The 19,347-nt window shown below is 40.1% G+C and overlaps 3 protein-coding genes and 1 long non-coding RNA gene across 7 annotated transcripts in view; all 4 read right to left on the bottom strand.

Moving 5' to 3' along the window:
* Window positions 1-2,754: 2,754 nt before the first annotated feature.
* On the bottom strand, window positions 2,755-10,516 carry LOC108607901 (zinc finger protein 337). Of its 2 annotated transcripts, none has more exons than XM_017999008.1 (5): window positions 8,991-10,516; window positions 7,178-7,345; window positions 5,713-6,453; window positions 4,738-4,950; window positions 2,755-4,649 (listed from the first exon to the last, which is right to left on the bottom strand). In XM_017999008.1, exons 1-5 carry the CDS (start codon window positions 10,345-10,347, stop codon window positions 4,015-4,017), a joined length of 3,114 nt encoding a protein of 1,037 aa, XP_017854497.1. In that variant the 5' UTR covers window positions 10,348-10,516; the 3' UTR covers window positions 2,755-4,014. The 2 variants fall into 2 exon arrangements, with proteins under 2 accessions (XP_017854497.1, XP_017854498.1); XM_017999009.1 differs by having other exon boundaries at window positions 5,713-6,450.
* Window positions 10,517-10,520: 4 nt separating this feature from the next.
* On the bottom strand, window positions 10,521-15,544 carry LOC108607903. 3 transcript variants are annotated; one of them, XR_001915523.1, is made up of 4 exons: window positions 15,388-15,544; window positions 12,213-12,337; window positions 10,644-10,726; window positions 10,521-10,551 (listed from the first exon to the last, which is right to left on the bottom strand). It is a non-coding gene; the product is annotated as an uncharacterized LOC108607903 (long non-coding RNA). The 3 variants fall into 3 exon arrangements; XR_001915524.1 differs by lacking the exon at window positions 15,388-15,544 and adding an exon at window positions 14,415-14,522; XR_001915525.2 differs by lacking the exon at window positions 15,388-15,544 and adding an exon at window positions 12,450-12,471.
* A 262-nt stretch (window positions 15,545-15,806) lies between these two features.
* LOC108607902 (solute carrier family 17 member 9) lies at window positions 15,807-17,551 on the bottom strand. The gene is made up of 3 exons (XM_033295007.1): window positions 17,303-17,551; window positions 16,857-17,244; window positions 15,807-16,801 (listed from the first exon to the last, which is right to left on the bottom strand). The coding sequence occupies exons 1-3, from the start codon at window positions 17,368-17,370 to the stop codon at window positions 15,941-15,943; spliced, it is 1,317 nt and encodes a 438-aa protein (XP_033150898.1). The 5' UTR covers window positions 17,371-17,551; the 3' UTR covers window positions 15,807-15,940.
* A 375-nt stretch (window positions 17,552-17,926) lies between these two features.
* LOC108607952 (UBX domain-containing protein 7) overlaps window positions 17,927-19,347 on the bottom strand; it is a 6,777-nt gene continuing 5,356 nt past the window's right edge. Inside the window, 3 exon segments of the mRNA XM_017999077.2 lie at window positions 17,927-18,718; window positions 18,720-18,755; window positions 18,757-19,347. Of these exon segments, the coding sequence (XP_017854566.1) occupies window positions 18,068-18,718; window positions 18,720-18,755; window positions 18,757-19,347 (1,278 nt within the window). The 3' untranslated portion in view covers window positions 17,927-18,067.

The following is a 19,347-nucleotide window of genomic DNA, read 5'->3' as shown; positions in this document are numbered from 1 at the left end:
TGTCTATAAATCTTTATTTTTGCTTTCTGTGAAAGTAACTTAAATATGCTGCGTATTTAGTTAAATATGATTTATTTTATAGCTCTAATAACACTCTAGGCTGTGTCTATATAAAGTGCAGCTCGTAATGTTTGACTACCCCATTTAATAAAATATTAACACAGTTGTTTACCTCAGACACCAAATGATCTTTGAGTTTGATTGCTCGCTTGACTTACCGTAGTCTACAAATTAATTATATAATTGAAATTATATGTATATTGCGCTTTTAGGAGGTCGTCACACACACACACACACACACGCGCACTGAATCACGTTTTTATTTTTATTGTGAGAAGCGACAATAACCGCAAGAAGCTGCAACTCAAGCTCACTGGCAATTTCCTAGAGTTCAGGCCCACGGGTTATCTTTTAACACTTGAACAAATCAAACACGCACCGAGACACGTTGATAATTATTGTAAGCTTAGTATCAATGACTTATTATTATTATTATTTTTTAGTTGTAAGTCCTGCAGCAATCACAAATCCAAATCACATTGTAGATCTGCTGCACCGGTTGCCGACTTGACAGCAACTGATTCAAGGCAGGAATGTAGGCGCTGCTATATGCGTGTTTTTTTTAATACTTGATAATGCCGATGATGAGAACTGAGTTCTGGGATCGCTGCAGGGCAAGTCGTAACATCATACTGCACTTAAGAAAGTTAATCGTGTGCACTGTGCACTGCAAGAAATTAATGTTGCATACTTTTAAAAATGCTCGACTGCAACTTATCAAATTTGTTTTATTTTTTTTAAGTTTATCAAGGGTTATCTTTAACTCTGTGTGTGCAACGTATTGAGAGCAGCATGCAAGGCTTATCGCTTAAACCTCTAACCTGTCCGGCAAACATATCAACAGTTTGTTGAACAAACTCAATTGCAACTAAAACTCTCGAACATAAAAACGTTTTGAGTTTTCCAATCGTTGTTGCTGATAAGAAACTTGGCCCTTCCCCAGCCCCTCGGGGATTTGTAATCAATGTTGTTCATGTGATAAAAACTAGGGTAATAACAACTAAAAATATGGACATATTGACAGCAAGCGAATTTGCACTCAAACTAAAAATTCTCTTATAAAAAATGTAGCTTAAAGAGTAACGATAAATAAATAACAATAAATTTTACAAATAATAATAATAACAAACTCATTTTAAATGTTTGATTGGCATGCCATAAATTATAAAATAATTGTAATCAAGTTATAAAAGAAATTTATGTTGCTTATAAATCAAACAATAAATTTAAATCTATTGTCAAACAGCTTAGAGAATTATTTAACGCAGTTGGTTTTCAAATATTTTTCTTCTTTATTATTATTGTTATTGTATTTGTATTAATTTTATGTTAAATGTTGTTTCTTTTTGTTTTGGGTGCTTACTACTTCATCAATTTGTATGTATGCATTATATAAATTACATTTAACTTGTACAATATATATATTCTATGCATTATATGTATATGTGTATATATGTATGTGTGTATATATATCATATCAATATTTCGATTTCAATTGTCGTATAGGCATATTTTGTAGGTATATATAGTGATTTCTATACTGTTGCTGCGCTTTTTATAGTACATTATTGTTTCTATTTAGTATTGTTACTGAGATTTTGTTAATGTTGTTGGTGTTTTAATTGTTATTTTTAATTATTATTGGCTGCCAAGCGTTTTATTAGGAATCAATTTGCTGCTGCTTATTGTTTATTATAATGTGTAACTGTTAAACTGTTAGTTAACGTTTTTTTTTTTCAATTATGCTTGAGGCAACTTACAAAATAAATTGTTTACTTAATATTGCAACAAAATTGAATTGTTGTTTTACATGCTACACAATACAAACTATTGTATATATATATATATTAATAATATATGCTATGTGTTGTATATAAATACTCTATTATGCATTTAATTTGTTATAAACTGCGCTCTATACACATCACCGATCAAAAAACACCAAAAGTTCTAACACGGCTAAAACAACTACCCATAAGTAAATATAAATGTATCTGTATCTCTATATCTAAATGGTGAATGAGTACACTCTAAATAGATCGACACTAGTTTGATTATTCGCATTAAGCAAATGTTTTTTCTTTTTTGTTGAGTGTACTCAGCACTCTACACAAATTGGATGCATGACTTGTTTGTTTATTTGTTCTGATTTGATTTTTTGTTTAATTAATTAATTTTTACAATTTTAAATTGTTCCCTGCATTCTTAGTAAATATTTAAAACTTTTATTAATGCCAAACAACATTTAGCTTCAAATCAAAAGTGAAACTCAAAAAATACAAACGAACAATGTGAATATATGTTATTTATTATTTTTTGTATAAATTTACATTGTTTATGGTTAAATTAAATAATAATTGTGTCTGAAAATTAAATTATTAAAATGTTGCATTTAAAAAGGAAGCATTATGTGTGTATGTGTGTGTATAAATGTGTTTAATAAACTTGACTCAGTTTAATAATAATTACTTTATATATATATATTTATATATTTTTTGTTTTGTTTTTGTAAAATTTAAAGCAGATATGTTGTTGCTTGTGGCGCTTAGGGCATTTTATAATAATATTTGTTGTATATATTGTTTTTTTTTTTTCATTACTTTTACTACTTGTTGCTGTTTTCAACATAAGCACAGTAATTGTTATAATTAATTGTATAGATTGTTGCTGTTGTGCCTAGTACATTATGTTTGTAAATTGTTGTTAACTTGAATAGTGTATGTATGTGTGTGTGTGTGTGTGTGTCTGTGTAATAACTTTTGCTGTTTTAGTTACCATATCATAATCGTAATTATAGTGATAGATATATTATTTTAATAACTAAAAACTAAAACGCATTTCTTTTCGCTATTGCGCTCTCGAACTCTCGTCTCGTGTCAATTATAATGTTTTAGTAGTTTCAACTAACATTAAATATAATATAATAATAATGATTCTTTTTCTCATTTCTCGCTTAAACGTTACTCGCTACTCGTTAGTTTAGTGCTCGCTGCTAATACGACTCTGCTTCAACTTTTGCAACAATTTTGTTTGCATTCATTTTAAACTTATATTTATATATAGTAAAGGTTAGTAGGTTCTGCGTTTTATAATTAACTGGGCGCTGCTATTAGCATAATATGTATGTTTAAATGTTTATATATGTAAATGTATGTGTGTGTGTGTGTGTGTGCTGATTTGCCTGACAACAAAATGCTATAAGAAATAATACAATTTTGCAATGAAATTCAATTTGTTAAAGTTTCTATGCGTTGCACTTGCTATATACAAAGTATATATGAAAATCAGGGATCTTTAAAATCAAAATATACAATTTGCGTAGCATGTATAAACAATTTAAATAAAAAATTAAATAGATCCCTGATTTAAATGATGTATACGCCTAACACAAAATAATAGAAAAATACCTGCCTGCGCTCTCGCTGCTTACAACTCAATTGTGTATGTGTGTGTGTGTGTGTTTTTAAAGGATGTAGAAGCTGCCAGCTGCTATTTCTAAAGCTAGCACAGCTAGCATTGCCTTGCCTTGTGTCAGGAGCTGCGCGTACATTTCATAAATGTAACAGGGACGTGTGTAGAAACTACATAAACTAGTTTATAAATTGAACGCTAGGCGTACACAAAGATCGCATGAATTGGAGTTGGGGGTTGTATGTTAGCTTGTATATAAAGTAAAAGAGTCAAGAGATTATGAGAGCTGGCCAGTTTGATATTGCACGTGGCGCAGGCGCAGACACAAAGCTGACGGCAGCTGGCAAATTGTGTGTGGGGAGAGCTTAGAAACTATATAAAACGCTGTATACAAATTCGATAGCAGCTATGTTGTGTGTGTGTGTATGTGTGTGTGTATTATTGTTGCCACTGTTGCGCGCTTGTGCTGGCAGCAGCTGTTGTGGTGCTATTGGTGGTGCTGGTGGCTGCCGTCGTTGGGTAGCCATGCAGTTGAGGCTACTGTTAGTAAACTGGATGCTGTTCAACATTGCTGGGCAGATGTTGCAGCTGCATGGCAGCGCGCGCCAATGCGCTGGGATCACTTATCAAGGCAATGGGCACCTGCGGCGGTGGCTGTTGTTGTTGCTGCTGCTGCTGTTGTTGTTGCTGCTGCGGCGCTTGGCCAGGATGTTGCTGCTGTTGTTGATGATGTTGTTGCTGTTGTTGCTGCTGCTGCTGCTGATGTTGCTGATGATGATGTATGGACAATTGCAGCAATTGTTGCTGCTGCAGCTGCTGCTGTTGCTGCTGATGCGCTGCCACTGCAGCCTGTTGCTGTTGTTGCTGCTGCTGCTGCTGTGCAGCAACCTGTTGTTGATGATGCGCAGCTGCTGCCACAGCCTGTTGCTGCGCTGCAGCTGCTGCCGCTGCCTGTTGCTGTGCGGCGGCTGCTGCGGCCGCTTGTTGCTGCGCAGCCACAGCGGCGGCTGCTTGCTGCTGCTTCTGCGTCTGCTGCGCATTGTGCGAGGAGATGAGCGTGCTGGTCACAAGCGGCACTAGGCCGGGTGTCAGCTGGACGGCTCCGGCGCCCGCAGCGGCAGCGCCAGCGGTTATCTGCTGTATGGTGTGCATTGTGGTCGTCGTCGAGTGATGCGGTACTGCAAATGCAAAAAATCAACAAATTAATATAAATTTTAAGCACAAATAATTTATAAATTATTCGTTATGTTGCTGCGCCCGACTCACTTATGATCGGTTTGACTTCCTGCTTGACCTGGGTCAGCACACCAGCCGGTATCTGTGGATGCGGATGCACTGGTGGTGGCGGCATCATGGCATCCGGATGGTTCATCTTCATGTGGCGCTTCAAATTGCCGCGCTCCACAAACGCCTTGCTGCACAATGTGCACGCGTGTGGCTTCTCGCCCGAATGGGAGCGCATATGCGAGACTAAATGACCTGTGGGAACGTAACGGACAAAGGAAGCGGCATGAAGATCAGTTCTCTTTTTGAAAAGCTTCTTGATATCAGAAGCTGGAAGCGTGACGCGCGTTTGAAGCGTTTACTATTATATCTTGGAATTTAAATATTGCTATATAGTACTTAAGATTCAAAATTATTTAATCAAAATACGTATATAAATTAAATACAAAGTAAAAATCAATTCTGTTTTATTATTTTGTGGCTAAATTTTGATTCGTTATTTGTGACAACCAAATAAACTTAAAGCTTCAGAATAATTGAATCTGCTCTCATAAAATAATTTAATACAATTTTAAAATTTTAGAAACTTTTAGTATTAACTTCTCAAATTATAATTCTCTTATAGAAAACACCAAAGCTTGCATTAAAAAATATTTAGGTACTTTTAGCTAATATTAAACAGAGAAAAAATTCAAATCTATAAAACCAAAATAAAAGTTGTTAATTTTCTTAAGAATCGTTGTTCCTTTTAGTTTATTAACAACTATTAAACTCACATAATAGTTAAGCTACTGTTATGTTAAGTTTATATGATTATTTCAATTCAAATATTTGTATCTTTTTTATGAATATGTAAGCCCTAATTAAAATTGAATTCCAATTTAAGATAAATGAACCGACAGTTTTAATTAAAGTCTATACTGCTGGGACTTCTACGGACTACTATGCTGACGCCACGTCATGGAAAGCTATATGGGCTACTCCTGGCTTGGAACTTGGTTGTTGGTCACTACTCACCTTTGCATATAAAGTTTTTGGGGCACTTTTCGCAGGAGAATGGACGTTCGCACTCTTGGCCCTTGGTGTGGCTGCGCTGATGGAAGAGGAGATTGCCCTTCAAGGGGAAGGACTTGCCGCAGGTTTCGCAGGTGAAGGGGCGATCGCCGGTGTGGCAGCGGGACATGTGATTGATGAGATGCTCCTTGCGGGTGAAGGGCTTATTGCAGACATTGCAGCAATGGGGATTGTCGCTCGAGTGCTGGCGCATATGATTATTGAGATGCTCCTTGCGGGTGAACGTCTTCTGGCAGTACTCGCACTTGTGCGGCGAGTCGCCGGTGTGGAGCCGCACATGGTTCGTCAGGTGCTCCTTGCGGGTGAAGGTCTTCTTGCAGTAGGTGCAACGGTGCGGCGAATCGCCCGTATGCTGGCGCACATGGTTCGTCAAGTGCTCCTTGCGTGTGAACGTCTTGGTGCAGTAGGTGCACTTGTGCGGCGATTCGCCTGTATGTTGCCGTACATGATTAACCATGTGATCTTTGCGCGTGAACGCTTTCGTGCAGTACGTGCACTTGAACGGAGTCTCACCCGTGTGCTGTCGTATGTGATTCACCAGATGCTCCTTGCGCGTGAACGTCTTCATGCAGTAAGAGCAGCGGTGCGGCGACTCTCCCGTATGCTGACGCACGTGATTCAACAGATGCTCCTTCCGTGTAAACGTCTTGGAGCAGAAGTCACACCGATGCGGCGTCTCGCCTGCTTGCGTGGTAAACGAATCGCGCACAAGAAACAGGAAATAAAACATAACAGATTAGTAATCATTGACACAGCGCTACAAAAAAATCATATATATATCATTATGCTGGGTCGTTTGATCGATCAGTCGAAAGCGGGCGTAGAGGCGTAGCAACAATAGTTGGAAAATAAATAAGAAATATTCATTGTGCATAAAATTCATTCTGCTTATTTTTATAATAGACAAAGTTCATGATTTCAAAATTTCCATTACAGACTATTAAAAAATATAAACAAACATTATATGTGCAAGCTAAAAACAATCAAAATGTATTTTTGTTTATATTTGTAAAGCTTTTTTTTATAGAAATTTGTAAAAATAAACAAAATGTCATAATTTTCTATTGAAAAAAATTTTTTTAAATTATTCTGTTATGGAATTCGAATTATAAAATAGATTATTATTTGAATATACCTTTGAATTATTTGAATTTGTTAAAAAGCAAAAAGATAAGCACTCAAAACTAAATTTTAAAGATATTTAACTATAAATATATAAAAATATGAATAATATAAAATCTAAAATATAAATTCGTTCGTTATTGCTGCTAAATCTTCAGCCTAACCTAAGCACGCTTTCGATGCTGGGAAAAGTTGTGTGTGTGTGATGAAGTGGGGCTGGTGTTAGTTTAGTTTAGGATCTCTATAAAGTGTGGGGGTGGGGGATTGAACTATTTTGTCTCTTTACCTGTATGCCAGAGTATGTGATTGGTGAAGTGCTCCTTGCGACTGAAGCTCTTGCCGCAGATTTCACAACGGAAGGGCGTCTCGTTAGTATGGGAGCGCATGTGATTGGCTAGATGCTCCTTGCGTGTATATTTCTTGCCACAGACATCGCACTGATGTGGGGTTTGACCTGTTTTTTGTTTTTTTCGATTTCATATCAAGGCATAAAACAGAAAATATGTTTGAAAGGGAGAGTAGGCAAAAGAAAATACGGGTTAGCGATCTCAAGCTTGAAGCAAGTTTTGTAAATTGAATTACAAGTTAACCCGCCAAGTTACAAAAACAATTATAAATTAAAAAATGATTCAAACTTGCTGCGTATGGAAATGTAAAATAAATAAATTGAAATTGCGAAAAATCCCCCGGCACCGCTATGTGTGTGTGAATTGGCCGTGGCTTGCGTTGGGTTCGAACGAAACGAACGGAGGCTCGGCGGCAATCAATATTCATATATTATTTTAATGATTTGATTTGTGTAAGGCGCATTGGGCGTTGGGGGCATGGTCCAATGTAAAGCGTATGTGGTGTGATGTGTGTGTGTGTGTATGAGGATGTGAATGTGTGTGTGGATTTGCATGTGTGTGTGTGACTATTTGTGTGTTAGTGCCAGTTACTCTTTTTATAACGAAGCTGAAAGTACATTTGGCTTTGATAAATTTCTAGCGCTGAACGTAAAGTTCTTATGCGAAAGTTACAGGTGCGACGCCATTTTATAACTGAGCCTAGCTTTGTGTTTGTTTGTGTTTATGTGTGTGTGTGTGTGGATGCTATGTGGATTGTAAGACTGTAGGCAACAGAACGTTGGCAATCGACAAGCAGCAACAACGAACGAACGAATGTTATGTATTTCTTTTTTATATTTAGAAGCAATAAATACCCTATAAATATTGTTGTAGGGTATAAGTAAGAGTTACACAGGCAAACTACACATGGAGTGGAGCGTGGGAGTGGGAAAAACACAAAACGTTACAAACAAATTGGTTAGGACTGCAGTTTGGTTGGATGTGGAATGCATGTGGATGTTAAGTGTTGGATATGTGTAAGAAATATGATTGGTATAAGCGTATGGATGTATGTGTAATGTGGTTTTTTGGTGTGCGTGTGTGTGATGATGATGATGACTGGGGGCGGGTGGGAGTGTTATGAGCGGTATGAGCGAGAGAATAAAAGCGAGAGCGCGCCATTAAAACTGGAAAACTAACAGCGTTGTAAATGTAAAATAGCAAACAAAAACTAACTGTAACTGTTAAGCTGTAGCTAAGAATTTTGCATAGTTTTCCAGCTTTGTAAAGTTAAAGACAAGCACAAACAGTTAAGGTGGAACATAAGTGTATTATGTGGAGTGTATAGGGCATAGGATACACAAACAGTAAACAATTGGAAGTTTTGGGAATAGGATACACAAGCAACTTGATGCAGAAAGATTAGCGCAAGACATAAATATGCAAGTGTGTGTGTGTGTGAAGCGTAAGCAAGAGAGAGTGTAATGTGTAAGTGTGGGAGAGGCAGAGAGTGAGTGAGAAAGTGAGAGCAGACGATACGTTGCATTTTGAATTGATCGCTGTAGCTTATTGATGAATTGATTTGGAATAAAAAATTGTAAGCTGCGCTCTTCTCTACATTTGAAACTGTTTACTGTGTGATGGATTTTGAACGATTTGTTTTAATTTGATTATTTGTTACGTTTTAACGATTTTTTTTGTTTTTTTCTTTTTTGGTGGCGCTCGCCGCTCGCATTGTCCGCCCCCAGGGGATTCACCAAAAATCACACTCACCAGTGTGCCACATGTAGTGGTTAACATAGTGTTCCTTGCGCGTAAATGACTTCTTACAAATATCGCAACGATGTGGCGTCTCACCCGTGTGTTTGCGCACATGGTTAACCATATGCTCCTTGCGCGTAAACGTCTTGGCGCAATACTGGCAACGAAACGGCGTTTCGCCGGTATGGGAGCGAAAATGATTGTCCAGATGCTCTTTGCGTGCAAAGGTCTTTTGGCAAATGGTGCAGGCGAATGGCTTGTCCGTCGAATGGCGTTTCATATGCCGCTCCAGGCTAGTGTTATTTGCAAACACATTGAAGCACACAATGCAGGTGAACATGGGACCGCCAATATGTATTTTACCATGGCGTGTTAAATCCTGCGATGTGGTAAAGCCCTGACCGCATACTTGACACATGAACGGCTTGCGCTCGCTGTGGTAGCGACGGTGCACAATCAGCTGATAGCGAAACTGAAACATTTTCCCACAAATGTCGCACACATGCGTACCCGTGGCTATGGGGGTGCCGTCTGGGGCTAAAGCAACACTCCCAGTGCCGCCCGCTTGACCATCGACGCCATGCAGGCCGCCCTCCATTTTGGGCATTAGCAACTCACCCGTGCTTGTCACTGTGGTGGCACCGCCAGCACCACCGGCAGCACTGCTGCTAGTATTGGTGGTGGCGGTGGCACCACTGCCAGTGCTTGCAGCCACAGCTGGCTGCTGCTGCTGTTGTTGCTGCTGCTGCTGCTGTTGCTGCTGCTGCTGTTGTTGTTGTTGCTGCTGCTGTTGTTGCTGCTGCTGCTGTTGCTGTGCATTTGCCGCTGCTGATGCGGCTGCAGCCGCTGCCGCCGCATTGGCCGAGGCCATTACAGCGGCAACGGCTGCATTATTTGTGGACGCCGCCGCTGCGGCAACAGCTGCGCTAGCCGCATGCGTTGTTTGCGTTGTTGCTTGTGTGGGCGGCAGTGGCGGCGGCGGCGGCAGCTGCGGTGGTGGTGGCAGCTGACTGCCGTGCACCGCCGCCACATGATTCACCACATCGCCATGGATTTTGCCAAAGACCTCGTGATAGGTAAATAGCTGCGATATATCCTCAATGTTCACTTTATACATTTCCAAGCCGTGCGCCGCTGCTGGCGCCTTAACACCCACTAAACCGGGTTCCTGTTTATGCTGCTGCTGCTGCTGCTGTTGTTGTTGCTGCTGCTGCTGATGATGATGATGATGCTCCACCAAGTGTTTACCACCGTGCAATGCTAGTGGTGGCGGTCCGCCAAGTGTTATGGTCGTGCCACCGCCAGTGGTTACCACTGCTGGTGCTGAGACCACCGAAGGCGCCGAAGTGGCAGCGCTCACGTGCTGCATTTAGACACGAACGCACTAATCTTGAAGCCTTTTCTCGCGCGCGTCGTGTTCGTATTGACAAAAAAAGGAATCCACTTCAAGAATTGTTTAAGAATTTTTGTATGTTTTTGTTGTTAAATGTTGTACGCGACTCTTGCTGTTGTTGTCGCCTACATACTGCTTAGTTGTTTTTGTTGTTGCTGCTGCTGTCGACTGCCCTCGTTGCTACAAAAATTCAAGTGTAAGTAAAGATTTTCTTTAAATTGTAGCTTTGTTTGCTCGAAGGCAACAAGGGGTTAACGTTTTAGACAAATTACCGTATAGCTTTTCCTCTTTTCTCTTCCTTCTTCTAGTTCACGCTGTAGTTTGTTTTGCTGTCTGCCGTTTAGAAAGTCTTCAACTGCAAGATAAAAATTAATAGATTAAAAATAATTTTTAGACTTGATTTTTCTTAGTTTATAAATTCTAAACAATATTTGTAACATATTCTGAAAGCTATTTATTTATAAAATTTTAAATAAATGTGTATGAAACAAATAATTTACTCAATAGCTTAATGAATTGTAATTTAATTTATGCAAACTTAAATGATTTTTAATTTAATATAGCTTAATTGCTTTTTTATCATTCTAATAGCACCAACTGTTTAATAACAGCGCTGTTAACTGTGCTGCAAGGGCTAACACAACAGACTTTAACCCTTGTGGCGCACAACTATTTTGAACTTGGCTAAAGGGCAACAATATTTACATAAATAAATACAGCTATATACACATATGCAGCAACTAATTCCCCCATGCTTGCTGCTGGGGCAATTTATTGATTTTGTAATAGCTAAATAATACATATTTACACGTCTATATGTATGCTCTGTCCATTAGCAAGCCATGCCCCCATTTCCCCTTACCACAGCTCACTGAGCTTGCAGCACATACAATAAAATAACTTTATATAAATTGTAAAAGCAAACACACACACACAAGCACACACAGACAGTGGAAAAGGGAGTGGTGTGTGTGTCAGGATTCAGTATTTAGATAGATATATGTATCCAAAAGGCATATGCAGAGGCATTTTGATAGAAATATAGCTGAGAGGTAAGTGAGCGAGAACGTGTAATAACAAGAGTAAGAGAGAGAGAGAAAGAGAGAGCGTAGGGCCTGTTGTAATTCTAAAGTAAGAATCGATTAAATACAACGACTTTGAAGCAGGCAGCGTGAGCATGGTGTGGAGCTTAGTGGGGTTAAAGAAGTGCGTGGCAGAGAGAGCAACAAAAACGCGCGCAGGCTTTTGTAAGTGTGAGCGCCGAAGGGGGACGACAGCAGCAAAGAGAGCTGGAAATGCGTGTTGTTTGCATAGGTCCTAAAACGCTTAAGGCAGCAGTAGCAGCAGCAACTCACCGACGCGCTCACTCTCTCCCTTTTTAAATTCTCTCCACACATTTTTGCACATTTTTGATTGTTTTTACACACAGTTGGGCAAATAAATTCAGCTAAGCAGACAACGACAACGACAACAACAACAATATAATATAATTTGAGCTTGAGCGCAAGAGAGTGAGAGCGGCGTTGAGAAGAGAAGAGAGCGAGCGCCCAAGAGTTTTACAACAACAACAAAAAGGGCGCCACTTTTTATGTGGTGAGGTAGGAATATCTCTATGTATGTAATACATAATATGTTGTTGTATTGTAGCTGCAACTAATTCCTGCTCAGACCCCGGGAAAATGGGCGGAGCGGGCATGTGGTTAAAAATTCGTTGTAAGTATAAGCTTAATGGAAAATTTGCTATTTGAAAATGCTAATTGCTTAAACCGCATGCAATTATTTTGAGTTAAAGCTGCTTAACACATTTCAAGTTAACTATTTAAACTGAGCTTGCAACTTACCTTATTTAATGTAAAGCGCTTGCTTTGAGCCGTTTCAACGTCGTCTTTAAGTCTCGCCAGGAGCAGTAGTTAACGTTTGTTACAAATATAATTAGCCGGCTGCACTTTTTGTTACTGAGGGCCACCTGCAAAGTAAAAAAAAAATAAAAACACACAGAGCCAAACGTTAAAAAGAGGCAAAAAGTAAGCGTAAGGCAAACAACGGTGAGCAACAGTTTGTTTTGTGTTTATGTTTACGCGAAATATAATCAAACGGCACCGCGGCGTGTGGTTTATAGTACAGTCGCCCCGCCACCCCGTTAAGCAATGCGCGTGAGAGAGGCAGAGCGAGCGCAGCAGAGCGAAGTAAATCAAGTGAAAATTATTTGCAGTCAATATGCAAAAAAGCTCACACACACAAGCACACATACGCACGCATGTTAACGAGTGTGTGTGTGTGTGAAGCTGCGTCGCAGTTGGTGGTCTGAGAGAGCGGCAGCGGGCAGCGCAAGCGACAGAGCAATTGAATTGAATGATTGAAATTGAAACTGCGGAAAACACAAGCGTAGTTGCAGTCAATATAATAAATATATATTTTAAAAAGCTATCTCAATTGTATATACAAGTGTTTTATGCACTGTTAGCTAAGCTAAAAATATTGAGTATCTTAAATGTCGCTAACAAATCAAATTAATTGTATCTACCATGCACACACAAGCACAAACATACACACACACACACACACACACACACACACACATTCATATATGCGTTTGCATGTGTGTGTACAATTGTATCTCTATTGCTGTGCGTCGTTGTCGTCGCCGTCTTCTAGATGTTGGAGCTCTCTTTATTTCGCTTTTGCTTGTATTTTCCGTACGCCCCACTTCACCGCTTATTCTCACACTCTGCCTTGCCTCTCTCTCGCCTTGCCTGCTTTAGACCACATCTCTCATTCTTGTATTGCCCACGCTCTCTCGCTCGCTCTTGCATGTCGCTGTGCTCACTCTCTCTTCATACACTTAGCCGCTTTACATTGCTGCTCATTATTCATTGAACGATACACGGGCTCCCCTCTCATACCCCCTCGCCCAATTCTACTCCAACAAAAATAACAACAACAACAACGTTTCGCACGACGCGTTCAATTCAAGCTCCTAAAAAAGAGGAAAACCAATAAAAACGAATTGAAATCGCAAAGCGTAAGTACAAAATAAAGCGAAAAAGGCTGAAACGAGACAAAAATGAAAGCTAAGGCGAGCGCGACGACTCTTATTGTATGTTTATGTATATGTGTGTGTGTGTGAGCAGTACAGGCGGCGGTACATACAAGTTTTGCGCTTTACACTCATACATACAAACAAGTAAACATATTTACACACATTGTACATATTCTAGTTATAGTTATAATTATTGCTGCCTTTGCGCTCTCATGCGCTTTTTATTTTTAATTTTTGTTTGCTTGTCGCTCAATTTTTAGCTAAGCAAGCGAGAGAGGAAGAGAGAGAGAGAGAGGCAGATTTTTCATTACAGCCAATTAGTGTACATTTCATAATTGTTAAATAAAATAATAAAATTGTAGAATAAAATTTACAAATTCAAAGAATGTTTAAATAATTAAATAATAAATTTTATAAATTTTCTAATGAGAAACCATAATTAGAGCCAACATATGGTAGCACAAAAAAAATAAATCTAAAAATGTAATAGATACACACACACAAATACACACGTACGCACACACACACATAAACAATTGTAGCTGCTTCACTTGCATTTGCATTTATTAATACGAAAAATATTCCATTTTTTCTGCTTGCTGCTTTAAAATGCAACCCTGCGCCTCGGGCCGCTTTGCAAACAAGAAAATGACACGATGATGACGTTAATGGGAACTCGGCATATGTATGTGTATATTACGCACACAAACACTGACATAGATACAGCAGCTCACACACACACTCTCACACAACAGTCTCATGTCGACCGCAAAGTCATTTGATAATATTGTATTAGAATTTCACGCATATACACAATACAATTTTTTCCAATCAGATTTTGTTACACTCTTAAGTAAGGCTTTAACTATATATCTTCGGCCCCCCGCACTCATTTTGTAGCTACTGTAGGCTTTGTTTTTGTATATTTTTGCATAAACATTCGCTAAAATATGTTCTTATGACGCCATTATATGTATTCCGTATACGTATAAGAAAAAATTACTTGTTTGTATTGGTGGCGGTGCTGCGTACGCTTGTATGTGTGCGCGCTGGCAGCAACAGTAGTGTATAAAAATCAAAACGCCGCGCGGGTGGGAGGCGGTGGTGAACGGTGTACAGAGAAAAGCAAACTGAAAATCGAATGAGACGCGGAGGCAGCAAGAAGCAGCAGCGGCAGCCAGTGCTGCACCTGAAGAAATTACTGTGTGCAAAGCCAAACTTTTGAGTTGGATTTATCAGCTTTATAAATACTGCACACCATTTTAAAATTTATGCGTGATTATATAATTATTAGCAGTTGCATTTAGTTTAAAAATGTGTTTATTATTCGTACACTTTTTGAATTTTTGTATCTCATGGTTGGGATTTTCCACAGTGTATCTGAGAAGTAGACGATGTAAAGTTCTTCGCGCGCGCTCGTTTCCCCTGCACGAGTGCACAGCCAACAAAACCTATACACACACACACACATATTCATACAAACAGTATCTCGCTCTTGATCCGCTCTCTTTGTAGCTACAGTGGGCTGTGCCTATGCCAGTTTGCGGCTTTTTAATTGCATTATTAGTTATGCCAAATTTTATTCACTTTAAAACTTAAACCTTTTAGTTTATAACTCCAAACAATTTTGTGAGTATTTATTTCATGCATTTGTTTGCTTATAACAGGCTTTTGTATGTTACTATTATCTTGTGTGAGAGCTGAGCGCGCGAGAGCGCAAGTAAGTGCGCCGTATCTGTGTGTGAGTATTTTTTGTCTTGCTTTGCTTATTGACTGCAAAAAAGGCGGTAAAAACATTTAACTATACATTCTCTTGCATTCGCCAATTGTTAATTAAGTTAAGCCGCTTAAACTGATGAGCATAAAACACTATGCTTATAGCTCTTAAATACAATTGGCATAAAATATACGTATGCACGCACACACACATCCACGAACACAAGCGCACTTACACATATGCACATTTTTTTACCTACCACCACTCCTCTTTTTCACGTTTTTAGTAGAATTTGGATTGCATGCTAAAAAATTCTTAAATGGCGGCTTTAGCATTACAATTTTTACAATGCACTTTTATTTTTTAGCAATGTCTCACTATTATACACATTTTGCACGTTAAATATATATTAAATTTGTGCATAATTAAATTAGTTTTTGTTTTTAAAGTTTCGCCTGCATTTCCAGTGTTGTTTTATTTAAAAGCAGTATCGATACTACTCACTCGATTATCCATTATCCCGACCCAAGCATGTTTTATCCGGGTCCAAATTAGTGATGTGAGCATTCAAGACAAATGAATTGAGTATCGTAAACAAGTTTTACAGCACTGCGCGCAAAATTCAAATTCAAGAGTTTTGTATAAATTGTTAACATAATTTTTATATTATAAATGCCTTTAGCCTAATTTGTGGCATGCGTCATAGTACATAGGTTTCAAATGTTTTATGTTTGTCCTTTTCTACTTATAATTACGTTATATATGTATATACAACTTAATAAATAATGTGAATATGTTCATAGAATGTAAGATTAAACGATTGCCTCAGCGGAGCCAAAGACTAGGAAGATTATCCATCCCAACAGATTAATGCCAGCCGCAGTGCTAAACACCAATGGCCAACTTTGAGTAAGCTCCAGTATATGTCCGGCTAGGTAGACGCCCAGAAAACCGGGAATGGCACCCACTGTATTCATGAGTCCAAACACGCTACCCGAGTGTAAAGGCGCCAGATCCTGAGGATTCACTGTGACTGCATTGTTATGGAAGCCCGTACCACTAATGATGACAGTCATGCAGATTAAAGCCGTGTGAAAATCCGTGGTGCGACTCATGATAAACAACGCCAGATTCTGTGCGGCAAAGCAACAGCTTTGTATAAGTTTTCGCACTGTTGTCGTACTCCAGCCACGCGCAATTAGGCACGTAGTCAGCTGCTTGGCCAGAAATGTGCAGGGAGGCAACGCTAGCCAAGGTATCATGTTGACGACCCAGCCTTTGGCATGTGGAAAGCCATCGTGAAAGTAAGTGGGCAGCCAGGAGAGCAGCACAAAGAAGCAGTTCATCTCGCAGGCATGTGTCAGCACGCAGGCCCAAAAGGACAAGCGGCTGAAGTATCGTAGCCAAGGCACTGTTGTTTCCGCTGGCGATTTGTTGGCGCACAGCCTCGAGGGTGTGGAGATATTTATGATGCGATTACGTTCACCCGCCATGGCATGATAACGCAACACCAAGCCCCAGGCCAAGCCCATTAGGCCAATAACGCGAAACACATACGACCAGCCAAAGTAATCCAACACAAAGGAGCCGAGTATGCCGGTTAAGAGCGTGCCCAAGGCAGAGCCGGCGGTTAGCAGGCCAAAAAAGCTGCTGCGCTCGTTCTGGCATAGATTCTAAGGAAACGCATGTCAATAAAATAAAGTTGAGATTCAATTTTGATATACTCACCTGACTCGTTAGACTTATCATGCTGGGAAAGTGAACACCTTGCAGTGCGCCATTCAAGATGCGTATGGTAACAATCAATGGAATAGCATAGCTCTTCATGGGTGCTGCCCACCAGATAATGCTTGGCATTAGAAACGTTATAATTGACCAGCCTAAGGCAGCAAAGAGTATCACACGTTGTCCACCAAAGCGATCGCTAAAGTAACCGCCCAACACTTGGGTGAGCGTATAGCCCCAGAAGAAGGAACTCAATACCGTGCCTGAATCTGTTTTGCTCCACTTTTGAGCGGACGCCACGGCGGGCATCAGCAGCGGCATTGTGGTGCGAGTGGAGTAAAGCATGCAGGTGCCTGTTAGCAAGGTGATGAACCAAACGCGTTTCTCGTGCCTGTAAAAATATACATGGCTTTAGTTTCATTGTCAAACAATTATTAATATTTCCGTACCTGGTCCATATGCTTTGTGTATCCACGAGCTCTCCACGCAGCAGCGAATATTTTACTTTATCCTCCATTATCTTGCTTTCTCTGGCTCTTCTTCGTAGGTTTACTCCAAAGGGTTTTAGGGCTTATTTCATTTATGCTGCGGCATTTCTTTTTTGAAATTTGTTTATATTTATTTACAGCAATAAATACATTATTTGCTTTGCGCTCATTTGTTATCGTTCTGCTTTTTACGTGGCCACTTTGCTGCTCTGCTCAACTAAGAGATTAAATGGCATTAGAATTGAGGTCGGCTAGTGGGCACTTTGCATACGCTACTTTTATTGCATATTTGCTTACAAATATAAAAGTTTTTACATAACTTTATGTTTAAAGCGGTTATTGCAACAAGTGATACTGCCAAATAAAACTTTGCTACTGCTTAAGTCTGTTGTAAACAATGCTAACATTAATTGCACGAATGTATCCTTGTGTAGCGCATTCGCAGCGTTGCCAACTATTTCTATGAAAATCATATGTTAGCCTCTAGAGTTGTCAGCTCTTTAGTGTTACAAAACGCGCGCAAGTTGAAATTGTAATTGTTCAAGGCATGTAGCAAATTTAAATATGTTGTCCAGTAAATTGTGCGTTCATAATTTTATTTCAATTTTTTTTTTCATTTTCACTTAACATTAATTTAGTTTATGGTTATTTATGTGGATTAGCCGCGAAAAGTAGAGACGTGGACAAATAACTATTTTGTTTGTTTGTTTAAATAAATATGTGTGTTTACTCGTCCAGCGTGAGATGCAAATTGGCCGATGGATGCAGGCCCAGCTCCCTGAGTGTGGCCTCATTGTGCTCGACCTCGAGAGATTTGCGTGGAAAGGCGCAAATGAGCTTGTAGCCCTCCAATGGTATATGCTTGTGGGTTTGTCTAATATAAAGACGCAAGGTCTTGAGCTTGGTGTCCGATGGCCAGCGGAGTTGCACCATTTCATCGCTACCAGCTTCGTTAAGCAGACGTAGCTTGAGCGCTGTTAGTTCCTCGAGCTGTGAGCCCAGCTGAGTTTCATAGCTGTCCAACTGCTCGGGCTCCTCGACCTTTTCCCCTTCGCCTACGCTCTCTACATCAGAGTTGGAGTTGCCATTACCATTCTCCTGCATGGAATTCTTAATAGCCATGGCCAGTTGCTCCTCTTCGGTAAGCTCTAGCAACTTGGCGCGTTTCTTGGGTGTGGGGTTTTGAGTCTCCGACTGCTCCTCGTCGTCATCATCATCATCGATCGCTATGGCAGCGCGTTTGCTGGTGGATGCTTCCTCTAGCGAGAAGTCTCGATGCTCGCGTAGAAAACGTCGCAAATCGGGCAACACATTCTGTTGATTTGGCTCTGCACTGTGCCAGATTTCCTCACCAGTGCGTGGATCAATTACGCATAAGATAAGGAAGCTTGGCACAATGATAAAAAGCTACAAAAGCGTCTGCCCTCGGCACTGTCCTCGTCAACCTGCCAAAATACGAATTGACGCCGCACCAGCGACTTTAGCTCCTTGATGCTCCAGACATCACGATTCATAGTCTGTGACTGGAAATTATCGCTTTGTACATTGATCAACAGCCATTGCTGGCGTTTGCTGGCAAATTCACGAGCCGCCGCCAGAGTGCCGGAGTATAGTAGCTCTGTGGGCGGACGAAAGAGATCACCTAGGCGGGATGTGCTGGCGCGTGCCGAATTCAACAATTGTGCGCTGCGTTCACGTCGACGACGCTGTGTGCTTGGATCCGCATAGACACCACTTGCCTGCAGCTGTTCCTCCATCAGTGCGCCTTCACGCGCAAAATCACGCAGTGGACACACTTTGACGCGCTGGCTAACGCGTTGAAGTCGACTGCTGTTTTGGCCGTTGCTGCTGCCAGACGCAAAGAAGTTATCATCCTCCGGCAGTATGAGTTGCTCGCGTACGGGTAATATGGGTGCACGCACTTGTTCCTCATCCCCAAGAGCTGCTGGTGCTGCTGCTGCTATGCTATTGTCTGCTACCGAGCCAGCTCCTTGCTCAAAGTAGAG

The sequence above is a fragment of the Drosophila busckii genome, chromosome 2L (assembly GCF_011750605.1).
Source record: "Drosophila busckii strain San Diego stock center, stock number 13000-0081.31 chromosome 2L, ASM1175060v1, whole genome shotgun sequence".
In the NCBI taxonomy this organism is placed as follows: domain Eukaryota; kingdom Metazoa; phylum Arthropoda; class Insecta; order Diptera; family Drosophilidae; genus Drosophila; species Drosophila busckii.
The sequence above is the reverse complement of the archived record's forward strand: the minus strand, read 5'-3'. Positions and strand labels throughout refer to the sequence as shown.